Consider the following 22,271-nt stretch of genomic DNA (forward strand, 5'->3'; position numbering starts at 1 on the left):
GGGAATCTCAAGTGTGCAGAGCTGCCTTACCACTGAACGTGTCCTGCTGCCTGCTGAGGTCAGGGAGCGTGCTGGGCTGTGACGGAAGGGTGACGTGGTTGTGGAGCATGCTGGGGTTGCTGGACAGCCCGTCTTCAGGGTGACCTCCTCCCACCTACAGCAAAACAAGCAGAGTGAGCCCTGAGAGGGGGAAGTGTTATGGCTAGTGGGTCTGGGTGGTGTCACGCCCCCGAGCACGGCCACAGGGCTCCACAGACCAGACTGGGGTGGCAGCCATGTGCACTCCTCGCATGGTGCCACCTCTTTGGGCACCGACATGCAGGAGGGAACAGCCAACCTGCTCCAGCACCAGCTCTGCTCTGGGGACAGCAGCAGGGACACCTCAGAAAGCAGCTCCATGCCCTGCGCATCGGTAGGACAAGCAGAAAGCCCTGTCAGTGCTGTCACTCCCCACCATGGTGCAAGGCTGGCACAGTGGAGAGAACACCCTGCCCGGGCTGCACGTGTGCCGTCTCCATCAAGCACTAATGTTTCTACTACTTCCCCAGTGCCACCAGAGCAAGGGATGTCCCAGAAGCATGAACGTCACCCCAACAAAGGGCCTGGACACAAAGGGCTGCACCCAGGGAGCGGCAGGACCGAGCCAGCTGCGCTGCAAACACCTGCGTGTCTGCAGCCAGCAGCAGTTTGCAACAGAGGACACGACTCATCGCTTCGCAGCAGAGTTTGAGGAGCTCAGAAGGGAAGTAGAGCTGGTTCTCCAGAGAGACCAGAGCCCAGTTCTGCCAAAAATGTGCTCCTGGGGTCGCCAGCCTCTGGATAAGTGGGGACCCTGGTGACCCAGCATGGGACCACAGCATCCAAATGTTCGGGGCACCTTCCATGTGCATGGAGGATGCAGTGTCTGCCCAAACGGTGCAAAACAGAGAAATCCTGGCGATACCTGGCTCTCTAGAACCAGCACCAGATCCCTCTCCTCCCTGCACACCCCAGGTATGGCTTAAAGCTGTTTTGATGGATTTCCATCCATGTTGCAGGGAAAGAATTGCCTTCACCACCTCTGCATGCAGGGCTTGTGCCTGAGCACCCACCACTGTGCTGAGCACGATTCAAGCCCCCTGCACAAAGCCAGCAAACCACCGCACTTCTGTGCACATCACCCCAGCAAAGCTGCCAAGAGCTGTCCCAAGCTGCACCACACTGAGCTATTCTCACACCAAAAGCAACGCAATGTCCCTCTGGATGCCACGGGACACTGTGATGTGGGTCCCTGGAGTGTCTCCGCCAGCTGCCGTGATGTTCCGCGCTTACCAGGCTGGGGTGCCTGTTCCCCAGGGACATAACAGTGGCGGGGAAGGCCTGGCCCAGGCTGCCCACTGTGGCATTGTGCGCTGGCGCCGAGCCCAGGAGCCCGTGCATGTCCCCGTGGTTGCTGGGCATGGCAGCTGTCTGGCCCACGGCGTGATTCCGCAGCACATGGATGGCTTCGTCCAACCTGTCTTCCATTTTGTTTTGCTTGAAGGGCAGGAGAGAGAAATAGGTCTGTGTTAACACGTGTAAAGCCAGCAGGCAGCTGTCTGCACTAAAGAATGGTTGTTGGCAACCATACACCCAACTAATGCGGGGCAGGTACAGGGAGAAATATTAACAACCCCCGATGCCAACAGTGCCACTCCCTTAAGGCATGAGGGGTCACACAAGCAGAACCACTCTGGAAAGGGCAGCAAAAACTAGACAGAAATCTGGTGTCCGACCAAATGTCCATCCACCAGCTGACAATCCTCCTTCAGGCCCCAGATGTTTGGGGAGAGGAAACGGCCTCAAGTTGCGCCAGGAAAGGTTCAGACTGGATCTTGGGAACAATTTCTTGCCCAAAGGGCTGTGGGGCATTGAACAGGCTGCCCAGGGCAGTGCTGGAGTCACCATCCCTGGAGGGTTGGACAGACGGACATGAGGTTCTCAGGGATGTGGGGCTGCGCCAGGGCTGGGGGAACAGTTGGGGACTCGTTGATCTTAAGTGTCCCTTCTAACCAAAACGATTCTGTGATTCTACCCAAAGCCCTTTACCGCCCAGCGCACGAGGGATGGAAAAGGAAAAAGACAGATCTTTTGGCGACACTTACTAAAGTGTGGAGGCTCCCTTCATAGCTGGGAGATAAGGCACCCTGCCCACTCGCTCGCGACCACTGGGATGTGCCTGCAAACAAACGGGGAGAGAGCTTGGGACCAGGTATGGCTGCCGCTAGATGGGGCTGGAAACTGGGCCGCCATGCTGTGCACAGCACCGCATGGGCCAGCACGGCACTACATGGCACCGCACAGGCCACCGTGGCACAGGGACAGTGACACTGCGTGTACAAAGCCAGCCAGGGGTTCTTTCCCAGCTCCCCATCACCACCTGGCATTGCCTTATCTTGCCAAGATGCTGCGAGGGGACATGCTCTGACCCCACATGCCTCCTGTCGAAATCTCTGCTCAGCCCCTGCTGTGGGCTCATCCCCACTTTGCCTTAGTAGGGAACTGAGCTCAGGCCTTCAGACCTCAAGAGGTTTTTAAATTTACAGCTTGGCAGCAAGCATCCCAACCTCCGGGGAGCAGCAGGCTGGAGTGTGAACGTCACTCTGCACCTCAGGCACCAAGGAGCTGGGCAGAAACTAGAGCTCTCCCGCCAACGGGAGCACAGACGGGTTTTCACTGGGTGCTGAAAATGGCTTTTAACTAGTTGGTTCCTTCTCAGTTCACTCGTGCTGCTCCCACGAGTGACAGAACCAGGGACAGGCTCTCCAAACCGGGACACGCAGGGGCACGGACCGAGTGGAAGTCTCAGAAGTGGCAGCGATGCTTTGACTCAAGTGCCCAGAGCTGCTACCGTGGGCACCGGGCTCGTGTCTCCAGCTAAAACCCCTCTGCAGAACAGAGCCAGGCGCAGGCAGAGCCATCGCACCCGCGTACGCGGTGCCACCGTACCCGGGCACTGCTCAGCCCCCAATGGGGGAAAAGCTACAGCTGATTAAAGCAGACAGACACGCAGCTTCACAGGAGACATTTAAAAATTATCTTCAAGTTTGCTTGTCCTCCCTGCTTTTAACAATAAATGGGATTTGGCGAGATTGCCAAAAGCATCTTTAATGAGGGTTTGGGAAGTTCAGTGCCTCAGATCTCCTGAAGCAAACCCGACATCCCCCTTCAGACAAAGAGTGTCATTTTTCACCTACCTGCAAGCCCCTGAGGGGAGCCAACCGGTGTAGAGGGGTTTGATGAGAAGTTATTGCTAGAGTGATCAGGGGAATAAATCTGAAGGGACAGAAGCAGGCCACAGTCAGCAGAGCCCACCCCTGCGACAGTGCCCCCTGACCAGCAGCTCCGCCGAGCCCAGGACCACCCGTAGCATCTCCCTTCCCAAACAACACCAGCTCCCAGCCAGTGTGACGGGCCAGCCTCGTTCCCCATCTGCCAAAAGGTGCTTTTGCACAGTGCCAGGACTCCATGGCAGCACAGAGAATTGGGAACCCACCCCCCCAGAGGTTGCCGTGGTTTTGGGGTGCATTCACCCAAACTTCTCAATTTGCCCTCCTCCCCACTGCCCAGAGGGTGCCTGTGACAGAGGGAAGGTCCCACGCTGTGACAGGACAGGGACCAGGTCAAGTATTGCAGAAACCCTTACTGAAGCTAGTGCCTTCCCAAGCGCATCTCCCGAGCTCCCAGCTGTGGTTCCTCTGTTACCTGTCAAGAGAGGACAAGGATGTCACTGCCAGGGTGCCAGAGACCCACACAGCGCCCACACGAGACCTTCTCTGAGACTGGAATTTCTCTCTCTTATTGCTTTGCTTGAAAACTAAACAGACACCCAGCTCAGAGCAGCCTGGACAAAAGAACATGTGCCCCAGCAGCTTTCCTGGGCTTGCACAAATGTCTTCATAAAGCTGCTGGGTTGAAGGTGTCACCATCAGCAGCAATCAAATGTCTGCTGCAGCACAGTCCTGTTTTCACAGGGCATCTTAAGCCCCTACAATCCCAAACTTGTTTCCCCTCCTCTAAACAAGGTTTTTTCTAAGAATAAAGGTCAGGATCCTCATTTTCAGGGGAACACGAGTTCATTTCAGTAACAAGTTTTGTAACAGGTTCAGCAGGGCTAGAGATTAAAGCACTCAGGGGTTTAACGTGGTATTCGAATACAGCACAAACATTTCTATTCCGAGTTTAGACAAACAGCTTCACACATACTCCGCCTTCCCGCAGTGCAGGTGCAAATCCCTCCTGCAACTCACTGAAGCCACAGCATCTCCAAGAGATAATGTCACAGGTCCTGGTCTCCTCCCAGAGCCACCAAGTGAGGTGTAAACCCCCAAAACCAGCCCCTGTTCCCCTGCTACAGCCTGCCCAGGTACCCATCAGCAATAACCTCGCTGCCTCTCTTCCTCATGCCATAACTCCATGGTGGGTGACACACAAGGGACAAAAAGTGTCTGGGTACACTGGACATTGATATCGCAGCCCCGGGCATCAGAAGTTTGCACAAGACTTTGATTTTCGAGTTCAGCCCCTGTGTGGCAGCGGAACAAGGGGGGTGACGCTGGGGACAACTGTGTGCCCATACGTACCCATCATAGTGTCCGTCCCGCTGATGGGAGGTGTGTGGCTGGAGACCCCATACGGTGTGGAGGCAGAGGAGAAGCCGGACACGGAGGGGAGCCCGCCGTTCACCTCTCCTGAGTGCAGCTGGTAGTTCTGCCAGACAGGGGAGAGGGGTGAGACGTGTCCCCAAAAGTCCCCGCTGCCGGCAGCCGCCCCAAGCTGGGGTGAGGTGACACACTGTCACTGAGCCGAGCCCCTAGCCTGCCCACACGGACACGTGGGGACACGTAGGGACAGATTACCATGCGTTCGTGCTGATGTAAACTGTTGAAGCCGCTGGCCTGCGGGAGCGGGGAGGAGGAGCTGCCCAGCATGGCACCGTAACCCGACTGGCTCATGGCACCCGGGGAGCTCCACAGGTCAGGCGAGTTGTGGAGCCCGTCTGGAAGGAAAAGCAGAGCTGAGGGAGCGTGTCTGTCCCCACCATGTGCCGCCTACAGTGAGCATCACTGAGAAAATGAGAGCAGTCTGGGGGCTGGTTTGTGTTCCGTGAGCTCCTGCCCTGAGCTCCCCATTGCTGTGCAATTCCTCCCGTCATTGGTACCAGGCCAGGCAGCCGCTGCACTCCGCCGGGGATTGTTCATAACTCACCTGCCATATAAAAAGCCCCGGGATATACAGTGCTGGGAGGTTTCGAGGGCGTATATCCAGCTGGATCCCTGCTGTAGTCGTCACCTGAGTTGGATGGATACACCTGTGGGGCAGGAAAAAGGGGATGAGAAGTGCTTGGCCCCCCCATTGCCCCACATGTCACCCACCCGGTGCACAGAATCATTTTGTTTGGTAAAGCCCCTTAAGATCAACGAGTCCAACCATAACCCACCCCGGCACTGCCCCACATCCCTGAGAACCTCGTGTCCGTCTGTCCAGCCCTCCAGGGCTGGTGACTCCAGCACTGCCCTGGGCAGCCTGTTCAATGCCCCACAGCCCTTTGGGGAAGAAACTGTTCCCAGATCCAACCTCAACCTCCCCTGGCGCCACTTGAGGCCGTTTCCTCTCGTCCTGTCGCTTGTCAGGACGTTGTCGTTGGTCAGCAGAGACCAACACCCTCTATGCTACAATCCCCTTTGCTTTCATCCACGGCACCAGACGCCAGAGTGACTCCCACAGCGAAGCCGGGGGAACTGAAGCAGCTCAAAGTCACGGTGATGGCACCAAACGCGGGGAGCAGTGCAGAGGATGGGGTTGTCACACAGATGTGTTCCCTCTGCCTTCCCGTAACAGCGCAGATCCCACAGCCGCTCTGGCACCGGCAGGAATTTTAGCTCTCTGCTCTAGTTCCTTTTCCTGCAGTTACAACTCTTTCTTGGTAACCACAAAAGCCATTGTTCCTGTGTGCTGACCCCCGCACCCAGGGGCTGGGTGGTGGTGGTGGGGTCCGCAAAGATTTGGGACCTGCTCAAACCCTTCACGAAAATCAGCCCGTCCCGCTCGAGGGGAAACTGAGGAAAGGGATGTCACACGGGAGGGGATGCTCTCAGACAGCTCTGGGCCAGATTTCTGTTAGCGACATTATTTAACAGCATAGCAAAAGAAAAGGCTTTTTTATTTTCTTCTCAAATAACCAAACCCATCCTAGAAAGCCCTTACCAAAAATCACCCTGTGCCAGTGCAAAACCACACTTTTTTTTATTTTCAAGCAGAAATTCAACACGCAAAGAAACTGAAACACCACTCAAAATGACATGAGAACTTTGGTTACAGCTTATTTTCACCCCTCATTGATTCACTCTGAAACTGCTAATAATTTCTGTTTTACACCCAGCCGCAGGCGGGGGGCAGGGCTGGCAGAGGAAACCTGCCCCCAGTTTCTGTTTCCCCGCACCCAGCCAGCTCCTCCGACCCCTCGCCCTCACCCGGTGAGAAGAGGCAAAATTATTCTCTGTCAATGCAACTGGCCAGAACACCAAGAATTACTTCTTTTTTTTTTGTGGGGTGTAATAGAAAACAGGGGTCTTTTTGTTAAAAAAAGAGCTCTGAAAAGTACCAGTGAATTCACTTAAATATATTGCTCTATTTTCCCCAGGTTCCTGCTCTCAGAGCAGATTCTCTTGAAGATGGGGGGCTCAGAGGTCCCAGGGGCAGCTGGAACCTGAAGGGCAATGGGGAGCTGAAAGCAACTTGTGGGTATCAGTGCTACAGATTGGGATTGGGGAACTTGTAAAATAAAATTAAAAAAAAAAAAATAAATAAAGAGAAGGGGAACGGGAAATTCTGACAGACGCCGGCAGCTGCCGTTCACCCCCTGCTCACAACAGAAAATTCGTGACACGGCATCGGGTGCCGCGAGTGCCCGGAGCCGCGCGTGGGCAGCGCGTGTGGCCGGGGAGAGCGGGGGAGCAAACGGAGGAGGCTGCAAAGGACAAGAATCCGGTAAATTGACTTTTCCTCTAATTTGATTAAATAGCAGGAGCCGGGCCGGGGGAATGGAGCGCAGAACGTCTAATAGCCCCGCGCCATCTGCCAGGGGCTGGCGGCTGGCCAGCGCGCGGCAGCTGTGCGGCAGCGGACGGGGGGGCCCTGCGCGCCGCAACAGCCATTTCAGAAACCCGGAGTGAAAACAAAAAGAATAACATAGCGGGGATGAGTGGAGGGGGGTTGCAAAGTAGGGGGAGTTCGCTCCATTATCCCTGACCCCTACATCTCTTGTTGGGTCCTGAGGGGCAGGTTTCACCGCAGGGGTGCTCCTGGTCCCCCTAAATCTTCAATTCTTCTGCTCAGCGCAGGGGAGGCTCTGAAAAGCCAACTCTTCTTCCGGCACCAGCCGAGCCAGGAGCATCCCAGTCCTGTCGTGCGGGGGACCTGGCGGAGCCGCAGCCGCCAGCCAAGCGCCGCAGGAAACGGTAAATCAGCGCCGGGCCCCGCTCCCCCCGCGGCCCCAGCGCTCGGTGGCCCCGGGGACCTCCAGGTGAGGTAATTTCCTCCGGCTGGAACTGCCAGCACAGTCAGAGAGCAACTGCACAAGCCCCGTGCTGCAATTCGCAGGGCTTAGCGGGTGCTGGGCGTTTCTTATCCCCCTCTGCCTGTTTTTCTTGAGCTGGGGCGGGATGTGAGGCAGACTGAAGCTAAACAGAGCAGGGACCAGGCGGCAAATTCGCAGGGTAGAAACGGTTCCCAGCCACCACGCCGGCTGCGGCAACTGATCCTGCAGGAACCAACGTGCACAAAATCCCTCCCCGGCATCCTCTGGGGCCTCATCTAGGCCGAGGTCCTGTGCCAGGACACACCAGACCTGGGCCACGAGCACAAACTCCGCTCCGTGTCACAGCGAGGGTGGAAGGAGCTCTGAGCCCCAGGGCAGCCCTGGTGTGTGACACTGCCCCAGCACAGCACCTATTTCATAGAATCACAGAACCATTTTGGTTGGAAAAGACCCTCAAGGTCATCATATCCAACTGTTCCCCCAGCCCTGTCCCTGCCCATGTCCTGAGAGCCTCATGTCCGTCTGTCCAACCCTCCAGGGCTGGTGACTCCAGCACTGCCCTGGGCAGCCTGTTCAATGCCTCACAGCCCTTTGGGGAAGAAATTGTTCCCAAGATCCAGTCTGAACCTTTCCTGGCGCAACTTGAGGCCGTTTCCTCTGCTCCTGGCGCTTGTTCCCGGGGAGCAGAGCCCGACCCCCCCTGGCTCCAAGCTCCTTTCAGGCAGTTCAGAGATCAGAAGGTCTCCCCTCAACTCCTGTTCTCCAGCTGAACCCCCAGGTCCCTCAGCCGCTCCATCACATTGTGCTCCAGCCCCTCACCAGCTCCGTTCCCTCCTCTCCACTGACCCCAGGATTTGAGGTTTGGGCTCCCCAGTGCCCAGTACAGGGGACAGTCACTTTCACAAGAACTCAACCCAAAAGGTCGTGGGTTTCAGCACAGGTACCTCTGTGCCCGTCCACAGTCTAAGCTACTTGGTCCCTGCCCGGCATCACCCTCCACATCCCTCTTTATCCATCTCATGCTGTCAATGTCTCTTGGTGCCTTTGGCAGAATCACTCCCCTTTTAGCCACCCGAAACTATTCCCATCACTGACCCCTCCAAGTTTCTCAAGCAGCTAGGGAATTACAGATTAAAGCACTGTATTTTAATTAGATGCTGATTAACCTAGTTATTTTGCATGCGGTCCAGCAATAACATGGGGTGGGCTCCTGCACAGGCGAGTCAGACAAAGAAGAGCCTTTGATCCACGGCCTTTGAGGCCGGCAACTCCTCTCGCTCCGCGCTTCTCTCGCTGCCTTGATGCTGATTTCTCTCCCCAGGTGTGGAAGTTCAAAAACAAACCAAGCTGGAAGTCACAACAAAAAGAGGGTGGCGGAAAGAAGCAGCACGGGCCCGTACAGCAAAAACTGGAGCTTTGTGGGCAAGGGGCAGCCGAGGTGGCAGCCAGAGGGAGGTTTTGGGGCTGGGACAGCCCATGTGCCAGGGTCGGCTCGGGCACAGGGATGGGGCTGAATTTGGCAAACGCTGAGCGGTTCTTCCCGACAGAACTGGGGCCCTTTGGGGCACCATGGCCTGTGACCTTTGAAATCTGAGGCCAATAAAGGGCCATTTGTTGGGAGCGATGGTTTCCCCACAAGTCAGCTCAGGTTTGAAAGCTCTGAATTTCACAAATGTGATGCAGCAATATGGATCCTGCTTTGAGCAGGTTTTCCCCGTTAAAACACAGACTCCTGGAGCAACTCAGCACTGCTGACTGGAGCTGGTTTCTGCATGATGTGGGTCTACAGGAACAGCCCTCGGTGCCTTCCTCCCCCTCCATCGTCCCACATCAGCAGCTCGGGATCCACCTCCGAAGGCAGAGCCCACGGGGGAGACGCCTGAGCGAGCTTTGCGCAAATGGTGGAGAAACATTAGAGCACGAGATTTCCACCATGGGTGGATGCACATGGGGTTTCCCTGTGGAATCACAGAATCGTTTTGGTTGGAAAAGACCTTTAAGATGATCGAATTCAACTATAAAACCACCACTGCCAAGTCCACCACTGAACTGTGTCTCTAAGACCCTCATCTCCACGTCTGTCCAACCCTCCAGGGATGGTGACTTCACCACTGCCCTGGGCACCCTGTTCCAATGCCCGACAGCCATTTCCAGGATGAAATTGTTCCCAATATTCAATCTAAGCCTCCTGTTCTCCAGCTGAAACCCCCAGGTCCCTCAGCCGCTCCCATCACACTTGTGCTCCAGCCCCTCACCAGCTCCGTTCCCTTCTCTCCACTCGCTCCAGCACCTCAAGGCCTTTCTTGGCGTGAGGGGCCCAAAACTGTCCCCAGGATTCGAGGTTTGGCCTCATCAATGGCCAGCACAGGGACAATCACTGCCCTGGGCCTGCTGGCCACACCAGTGCTGGTCCCAGCCAGGACGCTGGTGGCCTCTTGGCCACCTGGGCACACACTGGCTCATATTCAACACCCCCAGGTCCTTTTCTGCCAGTCACTTTCCAGCCGCTCTTCCCTGAGCCTGGAGCATTCACAGGGTTGTTGTGATCCAAGTACAGGACCTGGCACTTGGCCTCGTTGAACCTCAGACAACTGGCCTCAGCTCATCAATCCAGCCGGTCCAGATCCCTCTGTAGAGCCTCCTGCCCTCCAGCAGATCAACACTCCCACCCAACTTAGTGTCATCTGTGAACTTACTGAGACTGCACTCGATTCCCTCGTCCAGATCATCTCATGTCACTTCAGCATCAGCTTTGGCAGCGAGTGGCATGACATGCTCGGGCAAAGGCATGTCTCCAGCACAGCCCCAGCTTGAGCTCCAGCACAGCCCCAGTCTGAGCTCCAGCACAGCCCCAGTCTGAGCTCCAGCACAGCCCCAGTCTGAGCTCCAGCACAGCCCCAGTTTCAGCTCCAGCTCAGCCCCAGTCTGAGCTCCAGCACAGCCCCAGTTTCAGCTCCAGCTCAGCCCCAGTCTGAGCTCCAGCTCAGCCCCAGCCCAAGCTCCAGCACAGCCCCAGCCTAAGCTCCAGCTCAGCCCCAGCCTAAGCTCCAGCCCACCTGCAGGACACAGCCTGCTCATCCCCCTGCAAACATGCAAAGGCTCCAGCGAGGAATGCAGCCTCGCGCAGCCAGACAGCTCCCATATTGCTGCGGGAACCCTCCAGCCTGCTCCAATTAGCTTTCCTGGAGATCCCATTACTTCCAGCCACAAAGACATTGTTCAGTGTATTCCCCCAAACAGCCGTGGGAGCATGGCCAACATATTCCTGCAGCCTGCTTGGCTTTCTTATAAAGCAGCCCAGGCAGCATGCACACCTGGAGCAGCCCCAGCTGCCCGCCCGCGTTACAACTGCTTTGCTTTCCCTTCTGGAGTGAAATCCGATAACGCCGAATATTACATTTCACTGGGGTAACGGCGACATAACATCAAACAGACAAGAGCCAGCGAGGGCAGGAGGCGCTGGGGCCAGGGAGGTACCACCAGCTGCTCCAGACGGGCAGTGTCACGGGTCCTTCTCCCCGATGGAGGAGATGCTGAGAAAACCCTTCCTCATCCTCCTAAAACCCAAACCCTCCATGCTTGGGTGGCTGGACCCACAGGGCCAGCTGCTCTCACGGCAGAGGGAGAAGGAACAGCCAAGGGACAGAGGACGGGGAGACAAAAACGGGGAAAATGCTCCGGCCACTTACCGAGGAGGGGAGTCCAGGAGGCACCTTCCGAACCTTTTTGGGCTGCCCATCTGGTTTAATGAAAAAAAGAAAGGATGTAACTTCTGAAGGGGGTTAGCGGCATGGAAAACAACAAGCTACAGCTAAAAGTCTCCAAGGATGGAAGATGCAGGTACAAACAGGGCTCAGATCCCAAATGTCCCATCACCAAAGTGTCAATAGTGAAAATGTCTGAACTTCTCATCTTATCTGTGCCCTTTGAGGGCAGGTTTATTTAAACAATTTGACTTGAAGTGGGTTTGCAGGGAGAGGATGCAGAAAGAGAACAAATGCAGGGATGGGGCTGTATTTTCATTTATTCCTTATACAGTAAGATACTTGGAAAGCTTCATGCTGGGCGAATGGGGGACGGTCCCTCCCCAAATGCTCTCTCCAGGTCCAGCTCTGAGCAGGGAGGACACAGAGCCCTGGGAAATGGAGAAAATTCCGGGAGGCAGTGGGGGAACATCCCAAGAAGCAGCTCAAGGGGAGGTACCGGTTACAAATTCAGTTTGTTTGTTTGTTTGTTTGTTTGTTTTTAATTAAGGAAAGCCCCAGCCGGGGGTGCAGGGTGATAACACAGCAAATCTGCCAAGCCAGGGACTCTGCTGGGCTTTAGCTCGGGAGAATAAATTCATCGCACGGAATGACCTGATGCAAAAGAACAATTTTCCAGGCTGACAACATAAACCAGCAACGTGTCAAAGACGCAATATCAAAGTGGATGGGGTTTTTTCTGAAAAGCACTGGAAAAAAAAAGACATGTAACACTGGGTCACTTCTGGTTTCGTTTGTTGGGGAAAACTCAAAATAGCAGCAAGAAAGTGACTTTGGAGGGCGCGAGGGGGAACTGTGACAAGAAACACAAGTTCTGGAGAACTTAAAAGTTAAATTCACACCCAGCCTTAACCTTCGCTAAAAGCAAAATGGCTTCTTCCTGGGTAGATCCAGGCACAGACGAGGCCTGGCCCGGAACGTTTTATATATATATATATATATATTTGTATTTCCCCCCGCCTCAGAAAAAGCAAATGCATGATTCACACTTACCCTTTTCCCCAAAAAATAAGACATACCCCAAAAATAAGCCCTAGCAAGATTTTTGAGGATGCTTGAAATATAAGCCCTACTCCAAAAATAAGCCCTAGTTACAGTTCATTAAAAAAGTCAATTTAAATAATGTCCACGCAGCTATACAAGAAATTCACGATGGAATTTAAGGTTTGGAGAGTTATGATGATGTTCCAGATGATGATGACATGACTGTATTTGAATAAATGTTGATTTTTATTCAAGAATATATGCAGATTGTTGTTCATGGAAAAATAAGACATCCCCTGAAAATAAGACCTAATGTATCTTTCAGAGCAAAAATTAATATAAGACCCTGTTTTATTTTCGAGGAAACAGGGTATGTGCACACATGGCAACGCTGGTGCTTTCAGACCTGATGCGAGCGCCCATCCAGTCTACAGTTACTTGACCAAACCACAGGACGAACCGGAGCAGTGGCACCTGAGGGTGACACAAAGAGACTTACCTATGTTGCTCTCAGCACCTCTCCTGCGAGGATTGTTGGGGTAAGAAAAATACTGAGACCCCCCCTTGACCCCGGTGGGGGAAAGCGTGCTGGGACTGGCGATTCCCATCTCGCTGGGCAGGAAACCGGTCTGCAAACAAGGAGACAGAGAAGCCCTTCCATGTAATTACGCTGCAAAATCCACCGTGCTCGCTGGGAGAGAACAGAGTTGCCTTGAGCCACCTCTGCACTAATTCAGCCGCAGGAAAAAAAATGGACAAGTCAAAGGGACAGAAGGAAAACCAAATATGTAAACATGGGAGTAGCGGTGGGAGAATATGTCTGCAACTAGAAAAGGGTCTTTCAAGTGGTGTTTTCTGGCTGGACCCCAGCAAGGAACCTCTCTATGAACTGAGATTGTGAACCAGCAGGTGCCACTGCGGGGAGCACCATGGTCCCGCGGTCCCCTTGAGAGCAGGATGGGACCTGGCCAAGGCAAGAGACAGACCCAGCACTCACCAACCAGCAAACCTGGGGTCCCCGAGGCTGTCACATCCCTCGACCGTGTCTAAACCGACTGCAAGAGACAGGAGAGGTTCCGCAGCTCATCTGCCTGTGTCTGTCCAAGTTTCCCCAGCCGTAACACCCAGCTCAGGGTGCTGGCACCAGTGGTTTCTCTCCATCCCCAGTGCCACACAGCTGGACCCATCACGGATCATTGAATCATAGAATCATTTTGGTTGGAAAAGACCCTCAAGATCAAGTCCAACTGTTCCCCCAGCCCTGTCCCTGCCCCGTGTCCTGAGAACCTCGTGTCCGTCTGTCCAGCCCTCCAGGGATGGTGACTCCAGCACTGCCCTGGGCAGCCTGTTCAATGCCCCACCGCCCTTTGGGGAAGAAACTGTTCCCAGATCCAACCTCAACCTCCCCTGGTGCAACTTGAGGCCGTTTGCTCTGCTCCTGGCGCTTGTTCCTGGGGAGCAGAGCCCGACCCCCCTGGCTCCAAGCTCCTTTCAGGCAGCTCAGAGATCAGAAGGTCTCCCCTCAGCTCCTGTTCTCCAGCTGAACCCCCAGGTCCCTCAGCCGCTCCCATCACACTTGTGCTCCAGCTCCATTCCCTTCTCTCAACTTGCTCCAGCACCTTGTGTTTTACCATGGAAAAGTCAAATCCCTTTGTCTAAAGAGAGGAAACTCCTCCCTCACGTTTATTGCCTCTGACCTTGGACACGGAGCTGGCAGGAGCGGGAGCCCTGGGTGCTTGTCAGCTCCCGGCATGGAGCAAACGTCCCTTTCCTCTGAGAGACACCCACTGGCGCTGTCCCTTCCACCTCTGGAGAGAGTTTAATGTATTTACGTGGAGTTTAAGAGAGCTGGCATAGAGCCTTTTAGTAAAAAAAGCTTAGCTTCGACCCATCGTCCAAGGGCAACACGTTGAAATAAAGGACGATTTCAAGCTTTTGAGAAACTGGAAAGCAAAACCCACTGCTTTAAAACTCCATCTCCTCCAGAAAGGGGTCAGGGAGGGAAAGAGGAGCTCGTGTATTCACAGCTGGTGAGATTCCTGCAATCTGTTCCACCGGTCAGGTTACCTTTCTGCACTGAAACCACTGCGTGCGGCGGAGCAGCACAGCCAAGAACAGCGTGGGGCGCAGGCCCAGGATTTGGTCCTGAGGGCTGAGCCGCTGCTGCCTCTGGAGGGGCACCGAGATTTTAAGGCAATTTCTTAGAAAAAAGGATTTTTGTCCCCTTCCCTCTCCCTGGGGACAACTCCAGGGGTGGTGAAGGATTAAGCGAGGGGGGAGCCGCAGCTCTGCCCCAGAGGACGGTGCTTTGGGAGGATGGTGCCCCCACCCAGGGCCGCTGCCACTGGACAGTTTTCCACAGCTCTTCAAAAAGAAAAAAAAAAAAGTTCCCCCCACACCCCCCAAAAAAACCAAAAACCCTGGAGCCAGAAGCAACAACTGTTCCGGGGGCCCCGACGCCTCCCCGCGCCCGCACAAGAGGGGTTTTGTCTCCCGTCCACATCAAACGGGCTCCGTCTCCCACTCTGCCACCTGATCTGCGCCTGTGCGGGGCCTCTCCCAGCCCCGGCACCCCTTGCCCACCCTGTTTCTGTTACCTTATACCTCCCCCTCCTCCACGAAACCCCAGCAAAACCATAACATTAAAAAGCAAGGCCTGGCATCCATCCCGTTTTTATTTTAGCAGCTTCAGTGGTAAATTAAATCCACTCTGGCACAGACAGCCAGCACAGCTGTTTCAGCAAAGGAAACATCCTCAGTTCAGAGAAGAGGAAATTATGACAAATTTGTGTAAAATTAAAACATGTAGTATGTGTGTGTGTGCATGTATAAAATAAAAAGCTGTCCAGCCAAAAGCTGCTGCCTTGCGAATAAAATGGTGGGACTGTTTCCCTGAGGCCATGGTCAGGCGCCGATGGGGCAGTTGCAGCAACACATCAAAGTGGAGAGGTGCTCACTCCTTCCCGAAAAACTATTTCTGGATGCCGGTGATATTAGACTGGATTATCCCAGGGCTGGTCGCTGCGTTCTTGGGCTCTGATTTACACTTGTGGTGTTCCCCACGGGAAGCAAATTCTGCCCCTGGCACAGCCCTGGTCCTGCCGCCGGGGCTCACGTGGCTGACCCCATAGAGCAGGGATGCTGCTGCAAGAGGCAGCTCCCCCAGACCATGTCCCTCCCTGACTGCAGCGACGAGCATCTGCGGCAGGTCCTGCACCACCAGAACGACTATAAAATCAAAATACTGCCAGATATCACGATATCGTTTGGGTTGAAAAATACCCTCAAGATCATGGAGTCCAACCATAACCCACCCTGTCCCTGCCCCGTGTCCTGAGAACCTCATGTCTGTCTGTCCAGCCCTCCAGGGATGGTGACTCCAGCACTGCCCTGGGCAGCCTGTTCAATGCCCCACAGCCCTTTGGGGAAGAAATTGTTCCCAGATCCAACCTCAACCTCCCCTGGTGCAACTTGAGGCCGTTTGCTCTGCTCCTGGCGCTTGTTCCTGGGGAGCAGAGCCCGACCCCCCCGGCTCCAAGCTCCTTTCAGGCAGCTCAGGGATCAGAAGGTCTCCCTCAGCTCCTGTTCTCCAGCTGAGCCCCCAGGTCCCTCAGCCGCTCCATCACCCTTGTGCTCCAGCCCCTCACCAGCTCCATTCCCTTCTCTCAAGTCGCTCCAGCACTTCAAGGACTTTCTTGGCGTGAGGGGCCCAAAACCGACCCCAGGATTTGACGTTTAGCGTCATCAATGGCTAGCGCAGGGGACGGTCACTGCCCTGGTCCTGCTGACCACCAAAATGATGCTATAACAACACAGAAACCATCTTGCAGACTCTCCATCCTGTTAACTGGCAAGTGGTGGCACAGGGGGACGCTGGCTGGGGAGGGGAAACGTGCGGACGCTGGCACGGCGAGAGCCCCACAGCCACAGCCTGAGGGAGAAGGGCCCTCGTGCAGCCCCGTCACAGGAAAGGTGTTGCCTGGATCCCCCCGAGGGCAGCACGAGTGGGTCCGATCTGATGAAATGCCGATCAGCTAGAAACAGGACGGACAATAACAAAACAAGTGAGCCTGAAGGGGTTTTGAAGAGAACTGAGAACCCGATTTTCTACACACTGACACCTCTCCTGAGCCAGTACCGCAGACCCATGTAAACCCTGACACCCCACAGGGGTTTCTGAGCAGAGCAGATGCTTTCCAGGACCTGGTGCAGAGGCGAGATGCAAAGCCCCAGGTTGCTTTTCATTCCCGGGCTCTGACTCCTCACAGCTTAGCCAGCAAATGAACCAAAAATTTTGAAGTATTTATCATTACCTGGTTTAGTCCCGGCATCCCTGTCTCTCTTCCAAACGTGGAGTACGAGGCTCTTTCACTGCTCTTCCCTACAGTGGAGAAAAGAGAAGGGCTTGTGTAAAGGGAAGGGGAGGTTCTGCCCGCCCGGGGGTCCCGCCGAGGTGCGGAGCCTGATCCCCTCACTCCGCTTCCTCCCCCCTGCACAGCGCCTGCCTCCCGTAACAGCTTGTTGCTAAAACAGAAGCTCTTTTCAAGTTCACAGACAGCAGGACTCAGCTGGTCCAGAAACGGCAAAACCCCAAAACGGCAGCGATGCAGGGAAGTGCTTGTGGCCATGGAAACTAGTTGTGTCAGCCCAGGCAAAAAAATACCAAAATATCCCTCCAGACATGTTAAAAAAAGCCAGTGGAATTTGGCACAGAGGCAGCGACAGCGCAAACCGAAGGCCAGGCACGAGTGACCAGACTCTGCGAGTGCTTCCATACAATAGGAAACACAATTCCAGCGCATGCCGAGCACGCAGAGCTGAGCTCCTCACGGCACCAGGATCACCTTCTTCCCCTTTTCCCAGTGGAGATTTAACTTTCCAAAACCCACTCCAGCTTTAAAGAGCAGGAATTCAGTAGAAAAGCTTTCCCATCCTTTCCAAGCCCCCTTGGCTGGGTCCCCCCGCAGCCGGAGCATCCCCATGCGAGCCAAGCCCACGCGTCCCCGCGCTGCCGAGGGAACTTTGTTACCCACCAACCGCTTTTATCAAACACGCTCAACCTCACCCTGCCCACACGCTGCTGAAAATAGTGATTTCAAGAAGGAGAATTTAAAAAAAATACAACGCACGTGGTGAAATGCTTCCATTTGGAAATGTCTTTGTGGTATCCTCCTCCGTGGTTGCACCGCGGTCCCTGGCACGCAGCACCGTGGGTGCCAGGGCAGTGTGGCCGCCGCGGGGAAGGGCCCCAGGGACAGAGGGAACAGCTCTGGGGCAGGCAGCAGCATGGCAGTCTGCCTGCCCCCGACTCAAAGCAAAATTAGACATTTTTCTAGTGGAGAACAGGTGGCTCTTCATTAAAAAAACAAGAAAAACTGGACTTCAAATACAAGAGGAATTTTCCCCTTCTGTTAATTGCAGCCACCATGGAAAAGGAGAGGGCAGAGGGAAATGGAAGATGATGACCCAGAAGGGCTCTGAACCCGGGGCAGGATGGCCCCCGCGCAGGGGACTCTGCCCACCATGCCACCGCGGGTGTCGGGCTCTGACAGCCCAGCCCTGCAAAAACCCTTCCCCAAAAAGGGGCGATCGCATCCAGCCTCTGGGCTGGCTTGGTAAGCAAAACTGAGACGGAGGATTTTCCCAATCTGCTTAACCTAAAGCTAAACCTCACTGATGAACGGTAAAATGCAGGTTAACGCACTGGGGCGACGTTCAGACTGATCCACACACGGTCAAGAGGTTTTGGGGAGCAGGTGAAGGGGAGGGAAGAGCAAATTTCCCCAAAGTAGCCTCCACTGAAGCGCACGGCAGAGCGATGGAAGAACGAGGAGGCTGCTCGGTCCTGCAAACTTCGCACGGGGGCCTCGAGCTCAAGCCAAAATTTCACCAGTGGGTTTTCCCCACCACAACCCCCGAACCCGCGATCCCAATTCCCACCGGAGCGGGACGAGCGCGGGGTGGCGGCGTCCGCCAGCCCCACCTCCCGCGACCGCCGGCGCTGCCGCCGCTTCCTTTCGGAGGCTTAAACGTTAAGTCAACAAAGGTCAAAATGTCAGCACACGGATCTCCTAAATGACCTAATTTCTAAAAGAGCTTAGCAGCTCTATCTGCCACAGCGCCGGCCCCCAAACAACCCCACAGGCTGTGGCGGCAGGCAGGCGGTGATTCCTCCCAAACAGAGGAAAACCAGGGAATGTAACGATCCTTTATCTGCTCAGCAATGGCCAGGCCTCCCAGCCTGAGAATATGTTATATATATATTAGATGTACTATGTACCGCTTGGATCACCTTGCAATTGGGAAAGGGAGGGCAGCTCCCCCTGGCCAGCCCTGCACCCTCCTTCGTCATCACATAAAAAGGGGGAAAAAGCAGCAAAAACCTCAGTGGGAGAAATTTTACATTTCATTATCTGGGAGAACAAAGCAGAAGGAAGAATGGCAATTTTTTTCTGGATCTATCTAGCCAATTGAAATTTTTAAAAAGGCCACAAGTTGGACAAGAAAAAGCTGAACTTGCCAGCAGAAGGTGCTGTTCCTGCTGCTGGGGAAATGCCAAGGGTGGCAAATGCGGCTCTGCCAGGACTTGCCCTGGCCCACAGCCCAGGGGCACCAGCCAGAAAAGGTGGAGAAATCCCAGGACCATGGCAAGGACGAGGACAGAGCCAGGAAGAGGCAGAAAACACGGGGAATCGCCCCAGATGCTCCTGACTGAATTACTGAAATCCTGCAGATGGGTGTTAAGGAATCTTTTAGGGGTTGGGGAAATAAAAATCAGAAGGCACTGGGAGTAAATCCCTGAAATCCTGCAGATGGGTGTTAAGGGGTCTTGGGGGAAAAAACAATAAAACCAGAAGATATTGGAAATAAATCCCTTGAATGGGAAAGGGGTTTCCCTCGGAAATCTGCTGCATTTACCTCTGCAAATTTGTACGTGCAAAGGTGACGCCTGGCAGGGGGCGGCCTGAGCAAGGAGCATCCAGAAGTGGGCCGGGAGTATTTAGTATTTGGGAGTATTTAGTATTTCCTTCGATGCCGTGAAGAGCTTCACTGCGCGTCCCAGCAGCCCCTCCTGCCTGCGCCGCCCCGTCCCGCAGAACCAGCCTTTTCCCAGCCCGCTCCGCGCGGTCACTCCTGCAGGACCCGCCCGAGCCGGGGGCACCCTCTGCTCTGCACGCTCTGCTCTGCAGCCTCTGCTCTGCACCCTCTGCTCTGCGCCCTCTGCTCTGCGCCCTCTGCTCTGCACGCTCTGCTCTGCACCCCCTGCTCTGCAGCCTCTGCTCTGCGCCCTCTGCTCTGCGCCCTCTGCTCTGCACCCTCTGCTCTGCACCCTCTGCTCTGCACCCTCTGCTCTGCAGCCTCTGCTCTGCACCCTCTGCTCTGCACCCTCTGCTCTGCGCCCTCTGCTCTGCACCCTCTGCTCTGCACGCTCTGCTCTGCACCCCCTGCTCTGCACCCTCTGCTCTGCAGCCTCTGCTCTGCAGCCTCTGCTCTGCAGCCTCTGCTCTGCACCCTCTGCTCTGCGCCCTCTGCTCTGCACCCCCTGCTCTGCACCCCCTGCTCTGCACCCTCTGCTCTGCGCCCTCTGCTCTGCGCCCTCTGCTCTGCACCCTCTGCTCTGCACCCCCTGCTCTGCGCCCTCTGCTCTGCACCCTCTGCTCTGCACCCTCTGCTCGCTCCTCCCAAAGGTGGATTTTGCTCCTGGGCTTGGGGAACAAAACCTCTTTCCCGAGGCTGCCGGTGGGGTTCGGCCTCAGCGCCGGGACGACAGCAGCACCGCACGCCCGCCAAAGCAAACCACGCTTTGAACTAAACTTGCAGTTTTGCTGTTTCTCTCCCCAGGACCAGCCCCGCTCGCAGATGGGTATAAATAAGCCACGAAAAGGCGACTTGGCACTGCCTACAGGTTTCACCAGCCAGGAGGAAGGCGGGTGCTTTTCCGAGGGTCCTGCCAGCCCATGGGACCCCGTATCACCCCGAAACAGAGCCCCAGCGCAGCCCCCGGCACCCACTACCCGGTACAACCACCCACCGTGTGCCACCTCCGGCCCCGCGCCGGTAATTCCATTAAAGTTACAGCCTGGGGAAACAGGAGAGAAAAAACACAGCCGGGGATTAAAGGGGGGAGGAAAAAATCTTAACAAACCAGGAGCAGCGACAAACCCTGTCCGTGGGTAGATTAAAAGCATTGTCCAGGAGGAACCCAACGCACAACATCTCAATACACACAAGGTTAGAAACACTCCTCTGAAAAGAAGCTAATTACTAGAAATAATTACTAGAAAGAAATCTGTTATGGCTTATCAGTTTCCCCGCTGTTTAAGCAATCCTCCCCCGCTGAAGACGGGACGGTAAAAGAGTGGAAGATTTTGTAGACTGGTGATTTAAAGCAAACAGAAAAGCCCTCCTCGCCCCCCGGGACAAGCTGGTTCGCCACCACGCTGTGTCCTGGCACCACCCTGGGCAGCCAGGAACGCTCCCTGTCACCCAGGAAAGGTCCTTGTCACCCCTCTCCACCGGAGGCCGAGATGCTCAGAGCTCGCCAGGACGGCACCAACAGCTCAAAGCTTGAAAACTCAGAGGAAGTGATGGAGCTCGCAGATGTTGCCACTGCACTCATCAGGTTCAGCTTCAGGTCAGAGCACTGATGGTATTTCCATTCAGGGACTAACTTTACATTTTTTTTTAATTTAGGTAATCCCACCCGGTGCAACCCAGGCCAGAGCTCTCCACGCAGTCAGTCTTGCACACAACTCCGGTTTTCCACATCACCTGTGGCAGAGAAGGAACTTGGGCTTTGGGAACACCCGATGGAATATTGTTCTCACACTGTCCCCTTCAAAAAGCACACGAGTGGCGCCATCCGCAGCTCTCAGGGAGCCCCAAGGGAAGGGCAAGGCCAGCTCGGGGTGCAGCACCCGTAGGTCCCACTGTCGGTGCAGCCGCTTTCCTGCCCTGCGCTCACAGTGCCTCCCTAAGCCAAGCGCCCCATCGTGCTGCGTGCTGTGTGTCCATCAGAAGAATCACAGACCCACAGAACAGTTTGTGTTGCAGGGCCCTTCCCCGCTCCCCAGTGCCCCCCGCCATGACAGGGACATCGTCACCAGCTCAGGGTGCTCAGAGCCCGTCCAGCCTGGCCTGGGGTGTCTCAGGGATGGTTCATCCACCACCTCTCTGGGAACCTGGGCCGGGCTCTCACCACCCTCAGGACAACAATTCCTTCCTCATGTCCAGCCTGAATCTCCCTCCTTTAGTTTAAACCATCACCCCTTGTCCTGTCGCAACAGGCCCTGCTGAAAAGTCTGTCCCCAGCTTTCTTTTGGGCCCCTTTTAAGTCCGGAAAGGCCACTCTAAGGTCTCCCCGGAGCTCCTGTTCTCCAGCTGAACCCCCCAGCTCTCTCAGCCTGTCCCCAGCAGAGCTGCTCCAGCTTTGGGTCATTCCTGGGGCTCCTCTGGCCCCTCTCCAGCAGCTCCATGTGTGTCTGTGCTGAGTACCCAGAGCTGGACCAGCACTGCAGGAGGATCTCACCAGAGCGGAGCATCCATAAGCCTCAATTACCACATTTGTGCATCCCAGCTGAAAAGAAATCAGTACTTTTCCTTTCAAAGCACGCTACATCAATTCAAACCCATATTTTCCTTTATCCAAATGGCCACTACACCCAGCAGTTCCCAAATCTCTCTGCTCACACCCCTGCTCCTGTTAGATCAGCTGTACTCAACTGGCCCACCAGCACGAGCCGGCCTGGTGCCCCCGCGGGGACCCGCTGGAACCCCGGCCCTGCGGCTGCAGCGACGCGTCTCGGAAACTCGCCTTTCCCCGCCTGGCCGCTGCAAAAGCTTTTTTTTTTTTGCTCTTTTTTCTCTCCCCTACTAATAACTGTTTTGCTACTTGAAAAGTTTTCAGAAGCAGCTTGGTAAAGAGGAAGAGCAAATCCCACGCATGATCTTCCTCTGGGCAACCT

The 22,271-nt window shown here is 55.2% G+C and overlaps 1 protein-coding gene across 14 annotated transcripts in view; it reads right to left on the reverse strand.

Annotated features, from left to right (window-relative positions):
* The window catches only part of TCF3 (transcription factor 3), a 73,672-nt gene that overhangs the window by 13,355 nt on the left and 38,046 nt on the right, over positions 1 to 22,271 (reverse strand). For all 14 annotated transcript variants that reach the window (XM_082071825.1, XM_082071824.1, XM_082071827.1 and 11 more), the window contains 11 exons: positions 16,620 to 16,687; positions 12,806 to 12,935; positions 11,248 to 11,297; positions 5,227 to 5,329; positions 4,878 to 5,017; positions 4,602 to 4,728; positions 3,665 to 3,723; positions 3,216 to 3,294; positions 2,124 to 2,197; positions 1,312 to 1,515; positions 31 to 154 (listed from right to left, as the gene is read on the reverse strand). In XM_082071825.1, coding sequence (XP_081927951.1) covers positions 31 to 154; positions 1,312 to 1,515; positions 2,124 to 2,197; positions 3,216 to 3,294; positions 3,665 to 3,723; positions 4,602 to 4,728; positions 4,878 to 5,017; positions 5,227 to 5,329; positions 11,248 to 11,297; positions 12,806 to 12,935; positions 16,620 to 16,687 — 1,158 coding nt within the window. The remainder of the gene's footprint in view (positions 1 to 30; positions 155 to 1,311; positions 1,516 to 2,123; positions 2,198 to 3,215; positions 3,295 to 3,664; positions 3,724 to 4,601; positions 4,729 to 4,877; positions 5,018 to 5,226; positions 5,330 to 11,247; positions 11,298 to 12,805; positions 12,936 to 16,619; positions 16,688 to 22,271) is intronic.

This window comes from Streptopelia decaocto, assembly GCF_964273445.1.
Source record: "Streptopelia decaocto genome assembly, chromosome: 24".
Taxonomy (NCBI): Eukaryota; Metazoa; Chordata; class Aves; order Columbiformes; family Columbidae; genus Streptopelia; species Streptopelia decaocto.